The 24256-nt window shown below is 43.0% G+C and overlaps 1 protein-coding gene and 1 pseudogene across 1 annotated transcript in view; one reads left to right on the plus strand and one right to left on the minus strand.

Moving 5' to 3' along the window:
• LOC111139345 (adhesion G protein-coupled receptor G4) overlaps positions 1-24256 on the minus strand; it is an 84939-nt gene that overhangs the window by 12972 nt on the left and 47711 nt on the right. Inside the window, 6 exon segments of the mRNA XM_022491611.1 lie at positions 1618-1886; positions 5073-5194; positions 7064-7167; positions 8829-8874; positions 12776-12895; positions 17602-17736. Of these exon segments, the coding sequence (XP_022347319.1) occupies positions 1618-1886; positions 5073-5194; positions 7064-7167; positions 8829-8874; positions 12776-12895; positions 17602-17736 (796 nt within the window).
• On the plus strand, positions 9430-10210 carry LOC111139336 (annotated as a pseudogene).

Genomic DNA, 24256 nt, shown 5'->3' on the forward strand with positions numbered 1-24256 from the left:
AGCCCGCACGAGTTGGAAGAGACTCCAGGCGTGTGAGGTGCGGAGGCCGTCCCCTACTCGCCTCTCCATCTCTACCAGAGGCTGTCGTGAGGCAGTTTCTTTCTTGTCCCTCCCAGGTTCGGGGGAGGTGTGGGGCTTTGCACCCCGCCCCCTCAGCACAGAGCTGCAGAATAGAAAATGCAGAGCTCCAGCTCATAACTGGCTCTTTGGCTACAGGGAATCCCTCAACTCATGTGGCAGCCATCTGCTCCCTTTTGTTTTGGTGTCGTTCTTGTATAGTGTGGGGGACAAGGACTTGGGAGCTGGCGCCTTTAGTTACTCTTCCGTTAGCTGTATAAGAAAGCCATCAGCTGAATCTGAAAGCAGCTTGTTACATCTGGACTGGTCCAGGCGGTGGGTCCTTGGCCTTGACTTTGGCTCGGGTGTGTCCTTGACACTCCTTATCCCACCTCCAGGTTCCAAGTCTTCGCCGTCGCTGCCACTCTTTGCACCCCGGAAAGTGTGTGTGGAACGAGATCAAGAGAAAAAAGCGAGCCTTGGGGAACCCTGCCACTTGAGGAATGAATGAAGGAGGAGGGGACTGAGAAGGAAACCAAGGATGAGAGATGACAAGGGGGAAGGAAAGCCAGGGACCGAGCGTGATTTCCAGCCCCTTTACAGTTAGCCAGTGTGGGTTATCTGCTTTGGGGATTATTCATGAAGCCTCTTCCGCAACGTTTTTCAATCTCCCGGTTGACTTGAGATGAGGGCTGCCAGGCACTGGAGTGTACTGACTGCTTTGGGCTCCGTGTTTCTGATGGATTGCAAAGTGTGCTAAAACAACTTTAGATTATGCTCTGCTTAGTATTTGCCTGTCTCTGCTCCCCACATTAGCATGGATAATAGCACTGACTGTATATCCTGTGAAAGCATGTGCTATGTTAATGAACTCATTAAAAGGATGAGGAGCTAATTGGGAAGCTATTGTCTTTACAAAGGCAGTGGAAGATAAAATCTATCCTCACATGGATCCTCTGTGTCCCACTTCATATACGCCTCCTGTGTCTCCAACACATACTCTGAACTCAAAATCTATTTTGAACAGGCAAAGGGGGGGTGAGGAACTGAGCTGACCGTGTCAGAAATACAGGACAGCAAACCAATGAAGAAACATTTAAATTAGGGAATTGTCATACTGGGTTCCCTTCCTGGCTTCTTCTATCGGGGAACAGCCACAATGACCACCTTGGGGTGTAGTGGGAATCAGGGCGTGTTTGACCCAGCACCCCTCCGCACATTCCAAGCCCTTTCCCTGTCCCTTCAACAATATGGCTGCATCATAGAGGTTACATGTCCAAACTATGGAGCCAAATCTCTGCTTCAAATCCCAGTTCTGCAGCATACCGGCTGTGTACACTGGCGAATTACCCAACCTCTCTGCACCTCAGTGTCCTCACCATGAAATGGGAATAATGATGAAATCCATCTCTTGGAAGTATTGTGAATGCTGAATAAGGATGCTGCGTCCTTACTGATGATAATAACAGAATTTGGTCCTGAATACTGTGTCTCAGGAAGCCGGAATTAGAAATAAACGCAGGTCTAAAACAGAGACATCAGACAAGCAGATATCCTTACCCCAACCAACGAGACAAAATTTAAGGATATAATTGGGGACGTATATGTTGAAGACTCTGACGAGAGACAAGTACATGTGGACCCCGTCTAGGCCCATCCAAGTCAAAGAGACGAGCAGGAAGTAATGGAGGGCCGCCGCAGCTGTGACACAGAGTCCGGCTTTCTGAAATGATGAGGACCAGGAATTGACCAGAAATGTCAGGTTTAACATCAGTAGTGCCATGCACAGGTTGATCAGGATTTTAGAAGGATGATCTTTTCGAAGTTTGCTAAAAGAAAAGGCACAGTGTTTGGTTAGGTAGGGTCTCTGGTTTCAATGAAGCATTGCCACATCTTATCTGCCTGAGAAGTGAAAGAATAAAAGAAGCGTCTAGGGGCACCTGGGTGGCTCAGTCGGTTAAAGTTAAGCAGCCAACTGGATTTCAGCTGAGCTGGTGATCTTGGGGTCGTGAGATTGAGCCGTGCATTAGGCTCTGCACACAGGAATCTGCTTGAGATTCTCTCTCCCTCTGCCCCCCCCTTTCTCTGTCTTTAAAATAAATAAATCTTTTTTAAAAAAATCAAAGAAAAGTAGTATCTATTAAAATTAACTTGCTCACGGACTCCTGGGTGGCTCAGTGTGTTAAGTGTCTGCCTTCAGCTGGGGTCATAATCCCAGGGTCCTGGAATCGAGTCCTGAGTTGGGCTCCTTGCTGCACGGGGAGCCTGCTTCTCTCTCTGCCTCTGCTCCTGCTTGTGCTCTCTCTCTCGCTCTCTGTCTGACAAACAAATAAATAAAATCTTTAAAAAAACTAACTTTCTCATTTTACCTTACATGTAATGGATTTTTCGAGCTCCCCACCCTTTTTCCAGGTAGAGTCAAAGTATCCTAAATACCGTGACCTTCACTAACAGTAATAATAGTAGCCTCTCTGAGCTAAGCAGCACCCTTTTTTCTTTTTCCTTTTCTTTTTGTATTTTGGGGAGAAGGAAGGAAGGAGTTTCCTGGATACCACCATTGTGTTATTACGCCTTCAGCAGACTCGGGGCTGGATCCACTTGTTGTTTCTCCTGTTGTTGATTTTAGTCCTTCTGACAGGTGTGAGGTGATAATCTCACTGTAGTTTTGATTAGCAGTTCCCTGATGCTGAGGGATGTGGAGCATCTTTTCAGATGTCTGTTGGTTCCCTGGATGTCTTCTTTGGAGAAATGTCTGTTCATGTCTTCTGCCCGTTTTTTTTAAAAAGATTTTATTTATTTATTTGACAGAGAGAGAGAGAGATCACAAGCAGGCAGAGAGGCAGGCAGAAGGAGAGGGAGAAGCAGGCTCCCCGCTGAGCAGAGAGCCAAATGTGGGGCTCAACCCCAGGACCCTGAGACCATGACCTGAGCCGAAGGCAGAGGCTTCAACCCACTGAGCCACCCAGGCGCCCCTCTTCTGCCCATTTTTAATTGGATTATTGTTTTTTGGGGGGTGTTGAGTTTTATCAGTTTTTCGTATATATTTTTAAACTATTGAATTGTTTTAAAAGTTTATTGCTTTTTTTTTTAAAAGTAATCTCTATTCCCAATGTGGGGCTTGAACTCATGACCCTGAGATCAAGAGCTGCGTGCTCCACTGACTGAACCAGCCAGATGCCCCGTTTTTTGTTTTAAGATTTCATTTATTTATTTGAAAGAGAGAGAGATCACAAGTAGACAAAGAGGCAGGCAGAGAGAGGGAGGAAGCAAGCTGAGCCGAGCAGAGAGCCCGATGTGGGGCTCGATCCCAGGACCCTGGGATCATGACCTGAGCCGAAGGCAGAGGCTTAACCCACTGAGCCACCCAGGCACCACACCCCATTTTTTTTTAATATATATTTTGGATACCAACCTTTTATCAGATATGTCATTTGCCAATATCTTCTCTAGAGGGAATATTTTCAAATCTCAGAAGGCTCCTTTATTCTTTCTCCCATTCTATAACCTCCCCCCACCCCTGCACTCAACACACATGGTAGAAGTAACCAATATTCTAACTTTTGTTAGACTTAGCTTGGCCTGTACTTAGAACTTCATATAAATGGAACCATGCAGTATGCTCTCGGCTTTTTCTGGCTTCTGCTTCCTTTTGTTCAACAATACACCTCTGAGGTTTGGATATTATGTTCCGTGTTGTACAGAAGAAGTCCATTCTTTTTTACTGTTGTGAGGCATTCCATTTTATGAGTATACCACAATTTATTCATCCGGTCAACTGCTAATGTGCATTGGGGTTGTTTCCAATTTGGAGCCACTACGAATGAAGCTGATGTGAATATTCTTTTTTTTTTAAGATTTTTACTTATTTAATTTGAAAGAGAGAGTAGAGTGAGAGCGAGAGATAGAGCACGAGTAGGGATGAGGGGCAGAGGGAGAGAGAGAAGCAGACTCTCTCCACTGAACAGGGAGTCTGACATGGGCCTGGATCCCAGGACCCTGAGATCATGATCTGAGCTGAAGGCAGATGTTTAACCGACTGAGCCACCCAGGCGCCCCTGCTGTGCATATTTTTGTATATATCTTCCGGTGGACATATGCACTTATTTCTCTCTAATAGTGAAGTTTCTGGGTCAACAGATAGATAGGTATTTATCTTCAGCAGGTATTGCCAAAGAATTTTTGGAAGTATCTGTGCCATTTTACACACCCTTGTTGGCACTTGCTCTTGTTAATACTATTAATTTTAACCATTCTGGTAGGTGTATAGAAGTATAACTGTGCTTTTCATTAACACTTCTCTGATGAGTAATGATGTTGAGAATGTTGTCGTATGGATATTAGCCATTTGGGTAAGGATTAAGGTTAGGCATGGGTATCCTCTTTTGTGATGTCTCTTTCAAATTCTTTGCCTACTTTTAATTGTATTGTCTATCTTTTTCCTTTGTAAGAGTATATATATTATTATATAAAATTATTATAATTATTAATTTATTACATTTATTATATATTATATAACTTATATAATTACTAGTTATATAATTATATACTATATAACATATAGTATATATATAATACAGATAGATAGATACTCTGCATAAAAGTCCTTTGTCAGATATCAGCATTGCAATGATCTTTTCCCAGTTTATGGTTTGCCTTTTCACTACCTTGATTGTGTCTTTTGGTGAAGGAAGTTCATAATTTCAATGAAGTCCAATTTATCAACTTTTCCTTTTATGGTTAGCATTTTGTACCCCATTAGAGAAATCTTACCCTACCCCAAACATCTTTCTTTTTAAAAATCCAGCTGCAATCACTCTCTCTCTCTCTCCTTCTCTTTTTTTGAAAGAGCCTTGGTCATTTTTTTAAAAAAAATCTGTCCACTTCATAATCTAATGGATTTGACCTCTTCCTATTGTGATGAGTAGGAACATTTTATGAAATTAATGTGGTTACAATGACAATAGCATCCATCAAACCAAATTAAACCTACTCGGAGCAAGACTGTATCAACTTACTGAAAAGCTATGTATGTCACTATTGCAACTCCCAGGAAAACGGAGGAGATTCCACATCCAATGTACGTTATCAGCACTAATATCTGTTCATTCACTGCATCCGTTGCAGACCTGGATAAATCCTAGGAAATGCAATATGTTGTATTTTACACGTTTGCCAGAGCAAGTTTATGGTAAAACGTTTCCAGAGTTCACCAACAGGAGGTTCTCAGGATATACAGCCTCTCTGCTACAGCTCTTACAAAACCAGAATGTGTGGGCGAATATTCAATAAGACTGTATACTGTTTGTTGGCTATGCCTGGTGCAGCTTACTGTGTACAGGTAATGGAGAGCCATCAACAGCCCTGGAAGAACATTTAGTCTTGGCTTTATTGTCATTAACATGTTCCACACTTAAAATATAACCAAACTAACAGATGTGAATTTGGGATGCAAGGTGAATCATTATTTGAACTAAGCGTCCCAAAACACTACACAGAATATTTTTTTTAAAAAGTTCCTTTCCCTTAGACCTTAAATAACTTTCATAAAATTAAGAGACAAAATGGATCTTAGAGATCACATAATCCCAAAATTTCCTAACCCGGGGATCATAAAAGACTTGAAATGGCAGGCAAAATCATTTGACTGTATGTGTGCATTGTTCTGGGGAGAAGGTCCAGAGCTTTCCTTGGATAGTTATAGAGATTCACGAATCATAAAAGACTAAGAAGCACTGGTCTACCCTGGTTGTTCTTAACTGGAAGTGATATCGCCCCTCCCTTCCACCCTGGATATCGGCAACGTCTAGACATTTTTGGTTGTCTCAGCTGGGAAAGGGGCTATGGGCATCTAGTGGGTAGAGAAGCCAGAGATGTTGCTAAACATCTGACCATGCACAGAACAGTCCCCCACAAGGAAAAATATTTGGCTCAGAATATCAACAGTGTGCACAAGAAACAACTCATGCACAACACATTCCGATGACAGTATACAGTATATATAATAAAGTAACTCAGGAGAGCTAAGAAAGTACTCAGAGAAGGGTAGAGAAGAAGGAACACATTTAAGAGTCATTTTCTTTCTTTTCTTTGATCAGTAAACTCTGCCCAACGTGGGGCTCAAACTCCTGACCCTGAGATCAAGAGTCAGGCGTTCTTCTGTCTGAGCCAGCCAGGCACTATTTTGAAGGAAAACTCAGCAAGTCCCCATGTTGGGGAGGGACATAGGGAACTAAAGAGATGGAAGAGTTAATTAATGATGATTCTGAAGCTCTAAGCCTGAATAAGAGAATTGATGAGATGAGTCTTGTTTGGTAAGTACTGCAATAATTTAAAACAAATTATATCTTTCCTACACTGCAATCTGACAATTAAAAATTTAATGACCATACCCTTTGACCCAGCATTTCTGCTTCCATCAATTTACCCCACAGAAGTAGTTACACCAGGGTTAGAAGAGAAATGAATAAAAATGTGTATTACAGCATTGTTCATAATGGAGAAAAACAGTAACAACTAAAATGCCTGCATATAGGGGACTGGCTACATTCATCGTGTTAAATCCACACAAGAGAATTCTATAAAAGCATTTTGAAAATTGAAGTAGATGGATAGATATTTGCCATCTATAATGCCCCATTGCATTGTTAATACAAAGCAAGTGGTAAACAGCGTGAATAATTTGATCCTGTTTCTATAAAACAAAAACATATACTAATATACACATAGGAAAAGAATGTGAAAGAATTTACATAAAGGTGTTAAAGGCAGTGATTTCTTGGGAGGGGATTATAAGGACCTTTTCTGTAATGTTTGACTTTTGAAGAGCAGGCATTACTTTGATAAGGAGAGAAATATTTATTTCAATCTGCTCTACTTTGGGTGAAATTTTTATTTTTTCCAACTCATACACCAAACTTTTCCATCACAGTTCACACATGTACTTCTGGTCTGCAATCTAATAAAAGTTGTCCAAACTCTACCAAGGAGTAATTAACAGACAACTCACCATTAAGACTCCAAAATGGGTGAGGTGGTCACACTGACAGATTGTGTGATTTACGTTCGTTTCCTTTACTTTACAGCCTGACGAATTCCATCCACCTTGCCCATCTGCAGGAGACAGAAGGGAATTTCAAAGCAATTTTGTTTTTCTCAGATATGTTTAACTTTTCATTATACGCACCTTCAGAGCGTGTGTTCTAATTAGTATTTTTTGTTAAGAGAGCAAGATAGAGGTATAGTTGAACATTGCAATCAAATGAAGTCTAATAGGCAAAATGGACTTTTGGGGGACCTCGTGCATGGCATTCCGTCTTGGGCTCTCACTTCCTGTCCCCACACAAGAACTCCTACAGATTCCTTCTACAGATCAGGACAGACTTTAATCATAAACCACAGTCCTGCCACCATGCCGGAGTGACAGAGTAAGGACTGTTTTCTTAAGTAGCACAAATAGGGAACAGGTAGATCTAGAACTTTTTGAAGGACATGAGCTACAGAATCTAGGCTGACATCTGGGCCTGCTTGGTGGTGTTGGAAGAAACATCTGAAACCACCAGTTCCAGCTGGATCATGGGCTGTCTGTCACTCCTTAGGGCCAACTAAAGGCTCTGCTTTACTTGACACTTGCCTCGTTTCTCACTCCTGAGTTTATTAAGGGTTCCAAAACCAACCTCCACAATTCCACATAACCTGTAGACCTCAGATACTAGACCAGATCTGGAGTAGAACCTCCAGGACGGCACTAGACCAGAGAGGTTATCATAAAGCGGGCAGCTAAATGTGATCAAAATTTGTCCATCCAAGATAACCCCATAGATTCCAGAGGCTCTGGATCCATGGATAGAGGGTGGGGACAAAGGGAGACCTGGGAGGAATCTGGCCACTGGCTCAATTTATTGAGGCTGTCAGTGACAAGGTTTACCATTCAACAGGAATCTTATCCTGGGAGACTTGGAGAGGACCAGGAAAGGATGTGCCATCTCTGTTATAGGGAAGGAATAGTAGTCCTACATCCTAGGGAGTCCAACAGGAGGAGAATTTCCTTTTTCTCCCAGAATTTCAAGGATACTGAAAAGGGAAAAGTTCCCAGGCTGAGGGGCACATAGGCCCGGCATTCCAGGGAAAATGGATTCTGGATGGGAATACTTTGACATTTGACCATATCTCTGGAGATTCCAATGGAGCAGTCAGACTGAAGAGGAACCCATTCTGTGATCCCCATCCCCAACCCCTTCTCTTACTGTCCCCAAAGACTCATACCTAGCCAAACAGGAAGGGCCCTTCAAATCCACCCAGCAAGTCTTACCCCCTTGGTGAAAAGATAAAAAGATTGGGGCCCGTAGAGAGTAAATGGACTCCTCAAGGTCACACAGTCAGTCTAGAGGAGATGAGGGAAAAAGGGAAGAAGATAGTAGATGTTGCAAATCTCCATAGGAAAACACAGATGGAGAGCCAGGTGTTTATTTCTCAACTTGCTTCAAACAGCTCAAGGCTATCCTGCACCCGGTCTTCCAAATTCCCTTATTCTCAAGTTGTATGACTTTTCTGATCCCCCAAATAAGTCTCTTATCAAAAAGAAAGGCTTTTTTTTAACCCTCCATGCCCTAACTAGATATAAACCTCATATTCATATCTTGGTCAGTCAGAGTTCTCTGTAGGGTCTGGTAAGAAAGTACGGCTCCCTGTCATCCAACTGCCAACTAGGAAAATGGTCAGGGGCAAAGTCTCATTGAGGGCTGAAGACAAAGCTTGCTCAGAAAAATACTTACTGTTACTCCCAAAGTCCCAAAAGGCACAGTGAACTCGATCATAATTCTAGAAAAAAGAAAAATCAGAGGTAAACAACTTTTCTTGTGAAAGTTACCATACAATGATGAGTACACAGAAGCATTTTCTTCTCAATGTTTTTACAAATAGTAGAGACAGACAGACACACACACACATACTTGGACCATTTGCGAGTTGGCGTTAAGACTAACCCCAAGTGACTTGGGGTTTATAAGTGAGAAAACAGCATGCTACTGCATGGTGGTCTAGTATGTGTCCTTTAAAATGTTTGGTATGGGCTTCTGGGTGGCTCAGTTGGTCAAGCGTCTGATTCTTGGTTTCGGCAGAGGTCATGATCTCAGGATATTGGAATTGAGCCCCATGTCAGGCTCTGTGCTCAGCTGAGAGTCTACTTCTCTCCCTCTTCGTCTGCCCCTCCCCGTGCTTATGTGTGCTCTCTCTCTCCCTCAAATAAATAAAATCTTTAAAATAAATTAATACATAAGCAAACAAATAAACAAATACAATATTTCATAATGTAAGAGTAATCAGAACATCTTCCAGATGTGCGTCTGCCTTTGTTCCATGGATCTTCCTCACGGCATGGCCCCAAAATGGCAGTCTTCACTCCTGCCTCAGATGAAGAAAGAGAGTCCGCCTCCTGAGGAGCTGTTGACCTCTGAGCACTTGCTAAAGGGAGAAAAAGAGCAGCAGGAAGCAACTGCACATACTGATGAAGTACAAAATGAAATAGACAGACTTATGAACACCCCAGCATGGAGATCTTGAAACTAGAACAGAAATATAACAAACTCCACCAACCACATTTTTCAGAAAAGGTCGGAACTGATGGCCAAGAGTCAACCATCCACAGGTGTCTGCACTGCTCGGGGAGGGGGATGAAGAGATCCTGAGCCGAGGTGACAGAATTCGAAGATATGAAATCAGGTAGGTTTCAGAACAGATTTTTACTTTGATGAAAACCCTTCCTTCAAAAATAAAGTTCTCTCCAAAGAATTTCATCTGACTGAGAGTGGTGATTTCATCTTCCAAGTCCACTGAAATCAAATGGAAATCCAGAAAGGATTTGATGAAACGTACAGGTCCAAAACAGAATGGAGTCAGCAGGAAGAGACTGCATGATGAGCCAGAGAGCTTCTTCCCCTGGTTTCCTGATGATTCCGATGCCGTTGCAGATGAACCAGCAGAGGTCATTGAAGATAATACTTGGCCAAATCCATGACTGCACTACTTTGTTCTCGATATGGATGATGAAGGAGGGGAAGAAGAAGTAGGTGATGATGAAGAAGGAGGATTGGAAGATATTGATGAAGGGGAGGAGGATGAAGGTGAAGAAGATGAAGAGGAGGATGAGGGGAGGTAGGATAGGAGGAGGAAGGAGAAACTGAGTCATGGAACAATCACGGATCCCAACCTTTTTAAAATTTTCTCCAGTCCTTGGCAGCAAGTTGCAGCCCACACACCCCCATCTTGTGCCCATTTGTCCTGTTTTTTCAAGTATCTCTTCTCTCCATCTATACCATGGTTCTCAACTTATTTTGGAGGGAAATGCCTCAAGCAGAATACAGTGGGGAAAGAATCTTTATCCTTTCTGTTCCAAATTCATTTTTATCCCTTCCTGTCTCAACACAAATATTCTGGAATGAATACCACCATGCTCTGTGGGAAAAAAAGGAAACCTTTCTGCTCCCCTAGCTCTGCTGGAAACTGAAGGATGTGGGACCCACGTGTGGGAGTGCCTCGAGTTCCAGTTTTCCTCCTTTCTCTGGATATTGGGCTCAGAGATTACAGCTTCTCTACTTGAGTATGGAGTATGGACAGTATTGAGCAACATGCATCTGTCTACTTTCTCTTGGTTAAAAAAAAAAGAAGAAAAAAATTTAAAAATGAGGTACAGGGGCACCTGGGTAGCTCAGTTGGTTGAGCATCTGCCTTTGGCTCAGGTCTTGCTGCCAGGATCCTGGGATCAAGTCCCGCATCAGGCTCCCTGTTCAGCGGGGACTCTGCTTCTCCCTCTGCCCCTCCCTCTGCTATGCTCATACTCTCTCTCTCTCTCTCCAACACTCTCTCTCTAAAATAATTAAAACCTTTAAAAAAATGAAATTTTAAAATGGGGTTATAGAAGGTCACCAAAGGTTGGGTTTGAGATGTTTGGGTGAGTTAAGTGGGCATTCTGACCACATGGCTTCTCCTCTGATATCTTCGGTTGTGATGTTTAATGGACATCCTTGCAGTTTAAGATGGCAATTTTATTTTTTTTAAAGATTTTGTTTATTTGACAGACAGAGATCACAAGTAGGCAGAGAGGCAGGCAGAGAGAGAGGGGGGAAGCAGGCTCCCCGCTGAGCAGAGAGCCCGATGCGGGGCTCAATCCCAGGACCCTGAGATCATGACCTGAGCCAAAGGCAGAGGCGTAACACACTGAGCCACCCAGGTGCCCCCAAGATGGCAATTTTAAAATAAAATTCTCTCCTAATGGTGACTTGTGCCCTGCCACTGAATGGGAGAATTAGCAGTACCTGTAGGATATTACTTGGAATTGACATTCTCTGTTATATCTTTGTTCTTGTTTATTCTTCCATCTGTTTGTTTGTTTCACTGCAAAGGAAAGATGATGCTCAGGGTTTTGTTTTGTTTTTTTAAGATTGTATTTATTTATTTGAGAGAGAGCACGGACAGGGGGAGGTGCATAGGGAGAGGGCCAAGATGACTCCCCACTGAGCGAGGAGCCCAACATGGGGCTCAGTCTCAGGATTCCAGGATCATGACCTGTGCTAAAGTCAGATGCTTAACAGACTGAGCCACCCAGGGGCCCCAAGATGATGCTTGGTTTTAAATATTAAAAGTGTACAAGTTGCTTTGTTACAATAAAATTCAGTGTGTACACACATACACACAAATATCTGGTAACAGAGGAATTTGCCACACCCTCCTGGTGGAAGGCCCAGGAGGAGGCTATGAAAAGTCAGGGCAGGTCCAATGTGGGGTAGGTGTTCCTTGCAGAACTTTGGAATTTGTTTGCTGGAGGATGCTTGGAGAGCTGGGGCCTGTGTTGGAATTGAGAGATCTTATCCATCTAACATGTTTCTTTGGTATCTGGTGTTTCTTACATCCTTTTCCCACCCTTCCTCCTTCCCTCCTAGAATTAAGACCTGTGAAAAATATGCTGTACCATATGGTCGTTTCGATTGGGAATGAAGGAAGCTATTAAGGCTTCACACTGGACATACATTAACATCAAAGAATGGAATAGTAGTTCATTCTTATACTACAGCTAAATTTGATCATTTAGTAATATATTCCGTATGTTATGCCATATGACTATGGTTTTAATTCATTGGTGATAATTAATACATATTTTAATGCTCTTAGTGGTAATTCAAAAGGATCAAAATGTTCAATTATTTTAAATTGTTTGCCTCACTCAAAAACAAATGGAATTCAATATCATTTAGTGTAATGGGACCACCAAAACATCCACCTGCCCTAGTCAGTCCTCTGCAATCTGTCACTGTGCTAGAAGCCCACCATTACTTATCCTTTTAAGCCATGGCATTATGTCTAGAAGGCCTCAACTACAACACACCTCTACTGCCTAAAATGGGATGATCTTCTTTAAGTCTTAGAACCACATCTGTTAAATAGCCCAGTTTTTAAAGATTTTATTTACTGGACACACACAGAGCGAGAGAGAGCACACACAAGCAAGAGGAGCGGCAGGCAGAGAGAGAGGGAGAAGCAGGCTCCCTGTTGAGCCAGGAGCTGGATGTGGGACTTGATCCCAGGACCCTGGGATCATGACCTGAGCTGAAGGCAGAGACTTAACCCACTGAGCCACCAAGTGCCCCACTACTCCATTATTTTTAACAGAAAGCCCAAGGAGGGTTTCAAAGTCCTTCCTATCCTGAGATGAAAAAGGGTACACTACCTGGTTTCCTTCAACATGCTGCAGAGTGATAACCACCGGCTCAGCCAAGTTTTCAAGGGATGTGTCTGAAACGCTAGCACTCACCACGAAGGTGCTTAGTGCTTTAGTGACGCTTCCGGTCTGTGGGTGAGACATAACGAAGAGTTCAGCTTATAAATCCCCAATTTCTGGCACGTCAACAATTAATTCAGAGTTACTAATGCATGGTAGGAGGTACAGAAATACAGAAAATAAAATCACAAGCTGAAGAAAAATTTTTATTTGTATTTATTTTTATTATTTTACTTCTTTTTTAAGTAAACTCTATACCCCACTTGAGGCTCGAATTCGTGACCCCGATATCAAGAATTGCATGCTTTACTGACAGAGCTGGCTAGGCGGCCCGTGAGAAAAAGTTTTAGATGTCATTTAGCTCATCTCCTGTCTTCTTGTCTTGCTGGCAAGCATCGGCTTTGCTGCTACTTTGTTGATACTTGCTACTCAGTACCTCACTAGCCTCAAGGTGAAACCATTCCCTACTTCCATAACTCCCAACCCTGACATTTCACAACGTATCTTAGCTCTAACTCCTAACCACCTGTACTTACTTTTAGAGGGGCCCCTCCCCCAAGAAACATAAATTTGTCATGGGTTAGATATAAGCCACCCTTTTGTTCCTCCCCCCTGAAGTTGGAAGCAGGAGGATAAACATCCAGGTTGAAATAAGTTTCTGAGGGCCATCATCTCCTCCCTAGAGGGCTGTGAGATCTGAGGTCAGAGCAGAGATGTCGCGTGACCTCGTGTCCCCCCTCATGGCCGGACATAGAGCAAGCATTTCATCTTGTGCCCAGAGCGAGCCGGTTACATCGTTAGGTGCTTTCTACATACACTCTCTTCAGTCCTCACTGAAACAATATACACATTTTCTGGATAAACAGAAGGTTGGGGAGGCTCAAAGGCTTGGGCAAAGATCCCACAGCTAGGGCACGATGGCGCAAGGATGCTTCATAAATATTGGTTCAAAGGAGATCCCATAGAATGTAGCTGTTAGGATGTGGCAACTTGCTAATTCTCAGGGCCAAAGGGCCACAGGCCAAGGCCCCAGGGGGCGAGGCAGCTGGGAGATTGCCTCTTCTGGGGCACATGTGAAGAGACAAGAGGTGAGGCAGGCACAGGACAGGAGGGCTGGGGAGAAAGTCCTCTGAGGACTTGCCAAGAAAGCCTAGATGAGGTGAGCCCAGATGATGTTCCTTGCAGAGCCTGCTGGGCCATTTTCAGAAGATGCCCGGCGCTCCTATTTCTGAGCCCTGAAGCCCCTGAGAACTGGGTAACTGTGAACACAGCCTGGGGTTTCGCTAGGAAGCTACTCCTCCCTTTCCTGACCAGCTCTGTTCCTCTAAAGCCAGCCTGGTGGTCCCATGCTCTTTTCCCAGAGAAATTCTTGTGCGGTGGCCTGAGGCCGAGGTGAATCTACAGCACAATATGGTGCCCAGGGCCCCGGATGACCATCCAAAGACCAAGCGCTAGCCCAAGCCCTCTTGTTCCTTAAAATCTCTTCCCCTCTGGTACACTGATAACAGGAAGAAAAGTGGACCAGTGGACATCAAACAATCTTCTCAACTTAGGAGAGATACAGTTTTCTGGAGTGGAAATGCCAAAAGAGGGGAAACACACCACAACCCAGGACTTAATTAACCTGTCCTCTGGTTTTATTTCTCTTCCATACAAAATGGCAGCCATGCAGGAAAAGGTGCTACATCATTTCTCCCTCTTCCACACTTTGGCTCAAGACTCAAGTTTTACCTGTTCCACTTCTGAACCTTTTAGAGAAGTTGTTCCCTCTACCGGAAGCCCTCCTCCACACTTCTCCCTGCCCCTTTTATCTCCTACCTTCTACTCAACCTTGGGTTCCGGCCCACACCTCTCTAAGTCTTTCCTGATCTCCCCAATCTTTCCACTATGCTCCCAGAGCCCCTGTGTCATATTGTACTTGCCTAACATTTTGTCCTTCTAGAGACCCTCCTCTCATGGTGGAGGAGGTATGTGTTTTCCAAGAGCGCTGTCTTCTCAACAAATTTTTTTCAATATTTTATTTTTACATCATCTCTACACCCAATGTGGGGCTGGAACTCACAACCCCAAGATCCAAGGTCGCCCGCTCCACTGACGGAACCAGCCGGCTTCCCCTTATCAAGCATTAAAGTAAAATGTTGCAGTGGCTGTTAAGATTTTGATGAAAAGATCAGAGGAAGCAATGTGAAAGCAAGGCTAACTTGGGACTTGGGGAAAAGGTAGTTAAAGGGAGGCATCTCTTATAAGCACTCCCTCCCCAGTGATCAGTGGCACCAGACCCAGGTTCAAGGTCATCCCCTTCAAGGTTAGAATCTGTCGGTATCTGTTCTCCCCCCTCACACCAAAAGTTCCATGAGGACCCACACCATGTCTCTGTAGCTCGCTGTTGTATCTCCAGCACCCAGCACGACACAAGACCCCTAGTAGGATCTCGATCACTATTTGCTGGTTGAGTAATAACTGTGTGACCGACTGAATACCTTGTGTCACCTCTAGCAGGCGCTCCCCTCTCTGAGTCTCAACATGGTCATCGGTAAAATGAGACGGGCCACTAAGAGTTACAAGGGCCCTTCCGGTTCTGAATGTGACGGCAGGCTACTTCTAATCCATTATCTGGCACTATGACGTCCGTAGGCTAATTTTGTCAAAGATCTTTAATCCCCTTCCGTGGAAGATGTTAGTGAATAAAAATTACTTATTAGGTGTGAAATCTATGCAAAATAAGTTTATCTTCTCTTCTATGCGACAAGCACAGCTCTCTCAAGGAGAGAAATTAAGACAAAAATAATGGTATATCAAATGAGACAGAGAAATTTCAAGTTTACCAAAAGGATCAGAGTGCTATGAACCACATTCTTCCTTTTTATTAAAGTTTTTGTTCACTGTCTTGTCCCTAGTCTAACCAATTTTTTCCAATTAAAAACAAGGCTTAATATATATCTACTGAAAACATGTTGGATACCTAGCCCTGTGCCAGGGCCATGAAAATAAAACATGTCTGACCTACGACATCTGCCAGTCTACTTAGGGAAACTGGATTAGGGACTAGTTGGATACAGAAGACAAGAATGCAAGCGGTGGGTGTGGAGGAAAGAGGGGCTCATGAACTCCAGGCAGACTTTCTGGGTGGGATTTGAGCTGAACCCACAGGAATAAATAGAATATACATAGAAAGGGGAGCCGCTAGAGAATTCCAGGAGAACAGGACATCCTACAGATATAACTGGAGACAATGTGTTATATTTGAGTTGGTGTGCGGTATATTTAAGTTGGCCTGGTGCAATCTCCCTGCAATAAGTCTCTGTATATTTGACCATTATGAATTCATTCCTTTGGATAGCCTCTCTAAAAAAATGCAAATACACATGGGTGTTAACGTATGGATCTCTTGAAAACTTGAACTTTGGAGTCAGACAGCCCGGGTTTGATTACCAGTTATGCCACTTCCTAGCTGTGGGGCCTTGAGCAAAATAACTTAGCCTCTTCGTCTAGGTCCGTTCAAGCTGTTAGAACAAAATATCAGATTGAGCAGCTTCTAAATAACAGAAACATCTTTGTCCCAGCTCTGGAAGTTGGAAGTCCAAGATCAGGGTGCCTACATGGTCAGGTTCTGGTGAAGGCTTGCTTTCCATTTCAGAGAGGGCAGCTTCCTGCTGCATCCTCACATGGAGGAAGGGTCAAGCAAGCTCTCTGGGACCTCTTGAATAAGGGGACTCATCCCATTATGACGACTCCACCCTTATGAACTCATCCCCTCCCAAAGGCTCCATCTCCTAATACCATCATCTTGGGGGTTAGGATGTCAATGCATGAATTCTGGGGGACACAAACATTCAGACCACAGCACTCTTTGAGTCAAGGTTCCTCCTAAGTAAATGAGATAATAAAGTGTGAACATGAACAATTAATAGTGATCATCAACCGTTTCATGCGATCTCTGGCTGCTGTCTTCCCAACAGCTACATGGGACAGAGTGGGCTGAATGAATGAACCTTTTATTAGGCACAGCCCCCAAAGAGGCAAATAATAATAGTGACGCAAACAGTTACCTGTTGATAATGACATGCTAGGCAATGTCCTAAGCACTTTCTGTGTATTAACTCCTTTAATCCTTAATAGCCCAGTGAGGCACTGTTATTATCCTATTCTACGTAAGGCCTGTGGAGGTTGGGTAACCCACCCAAGGTCCCACAGCTAGACTATGGCACAGCCATAGTCTTTAAATTCAGCCAGTCCCAGATCCATGCCCATAACCACCACATCATACTCTCTCTTGGTTTTTAAAATGGGTAAGGACTGGAGCCCTCAGAGAAGGTTCTGTGAAAGCGGTGGGAAGGAGTGACACATGCTCTAGGGCAAGTGTCCTACTGGCCACCGCTCAGCTTCAAATGAGTTGGCCCAAAACAATGGGCGTGGAGGTTCAGAGGAACCAAGGAAGATTCGGGAAGAAAGCATGAACAAGTTGGAACAACACTCATCAGGAGGACTTGCTGTCCTTTTCTGGTTTTAAAACCATCCTGAGGTCTCTGTCTGGTCACAACAGGATCTGTAAGGTCCCTTGCAGAGCCGAGAAGCTGTGAAATTTAAAAAACTGGGAACATCATTAAAGAAGACATTGATTCATGTTGAGGGCCGGGGTTGTGCCAGGAGACTTGCAGAATAAATCAGAGAGCATATTCTAAAATAAACAGAACATCATGAAAATAGCAAGAGCTCATAATTACAATGAGTCACCATATGTCAGCTCATGACAGTTTCCAGAGGCAAGAACTTACCTTAAAGAGTGAAGTTTGGCCAAAAAAATTAAACAAGATGGTCTGTAAGTTGCTAACAGGAATTCTCTCCCTCAGTGATTTAGGCAAATATATGGAAGCCAAAATCCTTCCCAGAGGCACCTCACCCAGGTAAATCTGCCAAGACAAGGCGGGAAGTGGAAACTGGAATCATCACCCATGAGCCCGAACCACCCCCTCCTCCCACCCCAACCCCAGCTTCAACCCCCAGAGCATCACGCTGTAGGGCTGAAGGGTGGGAGCTAGTTGCACAAGCTATGCAACACCTTTTTTCTGAAAGATTTTATTTATTTTTTTGACAGAGAGGGAGACAGAAAGAGAGGGAGGACACAAGCAGGGGGAGTGGGAGAGGGAGAAGCAGGCTCCCGGCTGAGCAGGGGGCCCAATTCGGGGCTCGATCCCAGGACTCTGACATCGTGACCTGAGCTGAAGGCAGATGCTTCACAACTGAGCCACCCAGGTACCCTGTATGCAACACCTTTTATGTACACACATACACATACACACACATACACACACACACACAGCCACACACACACTCAGATCACAGAGCCAGGCGTGACCATGGTGCACATAGACACACAGACACACACACACACACACAGACACACACACACACAGACACACACACACACACACACACACACACACACCCATTTTTCTTCCCAAACTTCTCCCTGGTCTACTTGCATCTGGGTATGTATAGAGGTGGAAAGGGGAATGACAAATCAGGGGATTTGCCCTAATTCTCGGAAATAAAGGCCAGTCTTTGAAAGTAGACCCCCTTCACCCATACAGTTCTGAGAGGGAAAAAAATGAAACAAAAAACCGATACAATAGGCATTACCGATACATTAGGCATTGCCCCGTATTTTATTGGGCAATGCTTTTGTTGAAAAGACAGGGAAGTAAAGCAGTAAGGCCTTAGGAATTCCGCTAGAGGTTCGATAGTAGGAAAATTCACTGATTTGATTGGTAATAGTATTTTATAAGTATTAGAACATTTTTTAAAAAGTATTAGAACATTTTTGAGAGTGAAAGGGGGCTTTACCACTAAACTGGGACCACAGTTGTAAACCTGGACTCTACCAGGCAAGACAGGGTATATGGGCACCTTTACATGTGTTCACTCATGTATTAGCTCTGAAATGTATGTTGTATGATATCAGGAAATGGTGGCTCAGAGAGGTTAAGAGACTTGCCTAGGGTCACACAGCTGGGATATAGTTGAACAAAGACATGTGTAATTTGGACCTCCATTTCCCCTATTATCTGTGTGGTCTATCAAGGAACTATTACCTAGTCAGCTGTGGAAATGGGGGAGATACGAGTTTACAATATTTTAAAAAATTATTTGTGAACCCTAAAGCAATATGACTCTTCTGCCAGCACAAATAAACTCCACTAAGGCAATGAAGGACTGCGGAGAGGTTCTGATTGTCTTTAAGATTTTAGTTATTTATCCAACAGAGAAAGACACAGTGAGAGAGGGAACTCAAGCAGGGAGAGTGGGAGAGGGAGAAGAAGAAGCGGGCTTCTGGCTGAGCAGGGAGCCTGATGCGGGGCTCAATCCCAGGACCGTGGGATCATGACCTGAGCCAAAGGCAGACACTTAACCCATTCAGCCCCCCAGGCAGCCCGGAGAAGTTCTGATTTAGCTTCAGTATGAAAGCAGTTTTGTACCAAGAATGTGATTGGGGTTGGTTGACTTGCTTCTCCCCCAAAGTCTATAACAGAAACCCCCATATGTAACCAAAATACAATGGGAAGTCAACGTCTGCCTCTGGCAAGACTGAGTAGCTCTGAATGGACTTGACCCTCCTGTGTGCGACAACAATACGGAATAACCACAACTCGAAAGCACTGGGAAATGAACAAAAGCAGGCCGATTCCAGACCAGAGCAGAGATTTGGAAAAAGGTAACATCACAATGAGAGTTATCTATTTTTACAGCTTTTAACCTGATGGCAAGGTGAAACTAATGTGAAGAACACTCAAAATTCTGATAGAAAACCTGCAGTCTCAGTGACATGAAGAACCATAAAACAAAGGTCAGGGTAATCACAACCTGTCACTGGAAACTCTGCGGGGTCAGGGGAGGAGCAGGGAATTATGGGAAAGAGGAAGCTAGACAGGAGGAGCCAAAACTCTTTTTTTTTTTTTAAGATTTATTTGTTTAAGAGAGAGTACCCAGGTGAACCTAGCACAGTGTGAGGGGGCAAAGGGAGATGCAGACAAGCAGACCCGGCAGGGAGCCCGTGCTGGGCTGGATCCCAGGACCCAGGTATCATGACCTGAGCTGAAGTTAGACATTTAACCTACTGAGCTACCCAGGCACCCCACCAGGAGGAGACATAATTCTGAGTATAGACTCTGCCTGGCCTCCGAACCATTAATGTACAAGACAGACTCCAACTAAGGATAAAGAAACTTTACTGAGATTTAGGCTGCCATCCAAGAGATGGAATCTGCTGTTCAGTTCCAACAGAGTCATTTGCCTGGTATAACAAAAGTCAACAGTCTTCCAAAGAATATAGTGGAATCTGGAATTTCCGCAATATAACATTCACAATATCCAGGACATAATTCAAACTTACCCCATGTGTGAAGGAAAAATGAATGTGACTCATTTTGAAGTGAAAAGACAATCAGTGGAGATCAACCTGCAGATGACTACAATGTTGGAGTCAACAAACAAGGATTTTTAAGCAGCTGGTGTAATTATGCTCAGGTATTTAAAAGAAAATATGCTTGCAATTAAAACAAAAAGAAGAAATACCAGTGGAGAAGCAAGCAGAAAAAGGACAAAAATGGAAATTCTAGAACAAAAAATACAGTATCAAAAATGTTTAAATTGCTTTGGATGGGTCCAAGAGTAACATGAAGATAACAGATGTCAGTGAACTTGGAGAGAAATCATTAGAAATTACAGTCTCAGAAAAATAAATAGTAAAGGGCACCTGCGTGGCTCAGTGGGTTAAAGCCTCTGCCTTCAGCTCAGGTCATGATCCCAGGGTCCTGGGATCAAGCCTCGCATTGGGCTCTCTGCTCAGCAGGGAGCCTGCTTCTTCCTCTCTCTCTGCCTGCTTCTACTGCCTACTTGTGATCTCTGTCTGTCAAATAAATAAATAAAATCTTTAAAAAATTGTAAAATGATTAAAAACATGAACATAGCTCCAGGGACTTGTGGGGGCAACATCCAAAAATCTTACATACATGTAACTGGGGTCCCAAAAGGAGAGGAGAGAAAGAATGGTGAAGAAGCAATATTTAAAGAAATAAAGATGGAGGGGCGCCTGGGTGGCTCAGTGGGTTAAAGCCTCTGCCTTCGGCTCGGGTCTTGATCCCCGGGTCCTGGGATCGAGCCCTGCATCAGGCTCTCTGCTCAGTGGTGAGCCTGCTTCCCTTTCTCTCTCTGCCTGCCTCTCTGACTACTTGTGATCTCTGTCAAATAAATAAATAAAATCTTAAAAAAAAAAGAAATAAAGATGGAAAATTCCCCAAATTTGATAAAAGACATAAATTTACAGGTTCAGAAATCTCAGCAAACCTCAAGCAGGAGAAATGCAGAGAAAATACACCTACACACATAATGCTAAACTGCAAAGAAACAAAGAAAACACTGAGAACAATCAGAGAGGGGGCACCTGGGTGGCTCAGTCAGTTAAGCATCCTGCTCTTGATTTCGGCTCAGGTCATGATCTCAGAGTCGTGGGATCCAGCCCCACATCACGTTGGCCTCCATACTGAGAGGGGAATCTGTATCTCCCTCCCCCTCTGCCCCTTCCCCTGCTTGTGTTCTTTAAAATAAATATAAATATTATAAAAAGGAGAATAAAGGCAAAATAAAGACATTCTCAGATAAATGAAAATTAAGAAAATTCATCACCATCAGACCTATACTATGAGAAATTCTAAGTAAATTTCTTCAAGTTGAAGGGAAATATTACTAGATGGAACTCTGACTTTTAGGGAAGAAGGAAGAATATTGAAAATTATAAATATCTAATATAAATATAGGAGACTATTTTTTCTTTCAATTTCACAAGACTCTTAAAACAATGATGATAACATTGTCTGGTGGGGGTTCTGATCTTAGATGTAATATATATGACAACTATAACATAAAATCCAGAGAGTGTAAATGGATGTGTATGGTCAAAGTTTGTGTGTTTTACATGAATTGGTACAATGTTACCTTGAAGCAGACTACAAAAATAAAAGGATGCATATTATAATCTCTAGAGCAACCATCAAGAAGACAATGCAAATAGTGTAGCTAAGGAGTTAGTAAAAAATTAAAGTTCAATTGTAATAAATATTAAAATAAATGAAAAGGCATCAGGAAAAGAGGAACAAAAACCAGAAGCGACAGGTAGAAAATAAAATAAAAAGGTACTCCTAAATCCAACCAGATCAAAAAAATACATTAAATGTTAAAAGAATTATACACGGTAATTCAAAGGCAGATATTTTCAGGATGGATAAAAAGTGAAACACAAACTGTATGCTATCTACAAGAAGTGTACTTTAAATATGAAGAAATAGAAAGTAAGTGGGTGCAAAAAAAATATATGTATATATCAGATAAAATCGACTTCAAGACAAAGAATATTACCAGAAATAAAGAGAACTATTTCATAATGATAAATAAGTTAGTATTAGAGTTATTATGAGGAAGACATAACAACATACATGTATAGTCACCTTATAGCAGAGTCCCAAAATAAAGCAAAATTTGATACAACTAAAGGGAGAAATAGACAATTTCATAATCAACGTCAGAGATTTTAACACCTCTCTAAACTAGGAAACAACTAAGAAAAAAAATCAGTGAAGACTTAGATGATCTGAGTAACATTATCAACCCCTTTGAGATCTAATCGATATTTGTAGGACAACATATCCAATAACGGTAGAATACACCAAGTGTTTCAAGTGTATAAAACATCAAAATAGATCACACACTGGGTCATAAAACAAGTCTCAACAGATTTAAATGGATTGAAATTATTCTGAGTACATTCTGTGATCTATGTGAAATAAACAAGAAATCAACAACGATAAATCTTGGATGTTCCTCAAATGTTTGGGACTGAAAGAACATAGTTCTGAATAATCTACAGATCAAAGGAGAAAGTAGGAAATATTCTGAACTGACTGCTCATGAAAATACAGCATATCAGGGTGCTGGGTGGCTCAGTCGGTTGATGGACCAATTCTCGGTTTTGGCTCAGGTCATGATCTTGGGTGGTGGGATCAAGCCTGAGTTGGGCTCCACTCAGAGCCCGCTTGAGGGATTCTCTCTCTCCCTCTCTCTCTGCCCCTCCCCTTGCTCATGTTCCCTCTCTCTTTCTGAAAGAAAGAAAGAAAGAAAGAGAGAAAGAAAAAGAAATGAAAATACAACATCAAAATTTGCAGATCACAGCTGAAATTGCTTTGCAAGATATTTATAGCTTTTTATTATTATATTGGAAAAGAAGAAACATCTAAAATCAATGGCCCATGAATCCACCTTAAGAAACTAGATAAAAGAGGTGCCTGGGTGGCTCTGATGGTTGAGCGTCTGCCTTCATTCAGCTCAGGTCATAATCTGTGGGTCCTAGGATGGAGCCCCACATCAGGCTCCCTGCTCTGCAGGGAGTCTGCTTCTCCCTTTCCCTCTGCCCCTCCCCCTGCTTGCGATCTCTCCCTCTCTATGTCAAATAAATAAACAAAATCTTAAGAAAAGAAACTAGATAAAGAAGAGCAAAATAAACACAAAGTAAGTACACAGAGGGAAATAATAAAGCTAAAGCAGATGGTAACAAAATAGAAAACAAGTGATAAAGAAAATTAATGAAGTTGGTTCTTTTTTTTTTTTTAAGAATTTTATTTGTTTATTTGACAGAGAGAAATCACAAGCAGGCAGAGAGGTAGGCAGAGAGAGAGGAAGGGAAACAGGCTCCCTGCTGAGCAGAGAGCCCGATGCGGGGCTTGATTCCCGGACCCCGGGATCATGACCTGAGCCGAAGGCAGAGGCTTAAACCACTGAGCCACCCAGGTGCCCCAATGAAGTTGGTTCTTAAAAAGGATCCACAAAATTGAAAAATCTCTAGTTACACTGATTGAGAGGGAATAAAAAGAAGAAGAGTTAACATTATCAAGAATTTGGGACGCCTGGGTGGCTTAGACGGTTAAGTGTCTGCCTTTGGCTCAGGTCATGATCCCAGGGTCCTAGGATTGAGTCTCACACTGGGTTCCCTGCTCTGCGGGGAGCCTGCTTCTCCCTCTGCCTGCTGGTCCCCCTGCTTGCGTGCTCTCATTCTCTCTCTCTCTCTGACAAATAAATAAAATCTAAACAAAATTATCAAGAATTAAAGAGAGATTGATAAATTAGTCAGCAGGACAAACCCTACCCAAGGCCTGATTTCATATGCCTCAAGCTAAGAATAGCTTTAATATTTCTTTTTTTTTCTTTTTCTTTTTTTAAGAATGTGACAGGGGCAGGGCACCTGGGTGGCTCAGCGGGTTAAGCCTCTGCCTTCAGCTCAGGTCATGATCTCAGGGTCCTGGGATTGAGCCCCATATCGGGCTCTCTGCTCAGCAGGGAGCCTGCTTCTCCCTCTCTCTCTCTCTGCCTGCCTCTCTGCCTTCT

The sequence above is a fragment of the Enhydra lutris genome, unplaced genomic scaffold (genome assembly GCF_002288905.1).
Source record: "Enhydra lutris kenyoni isolate GAN:26980312 unplaced genomic scaffold, ASM228890v2 scaffoldscaffold101, whole genome shotgun sequence".
NCBI lineage: Eukaryota > Metazoa > Chordata > Mammalia > Carnivora > Mustelidae > Enhydra > Enhydra lutris.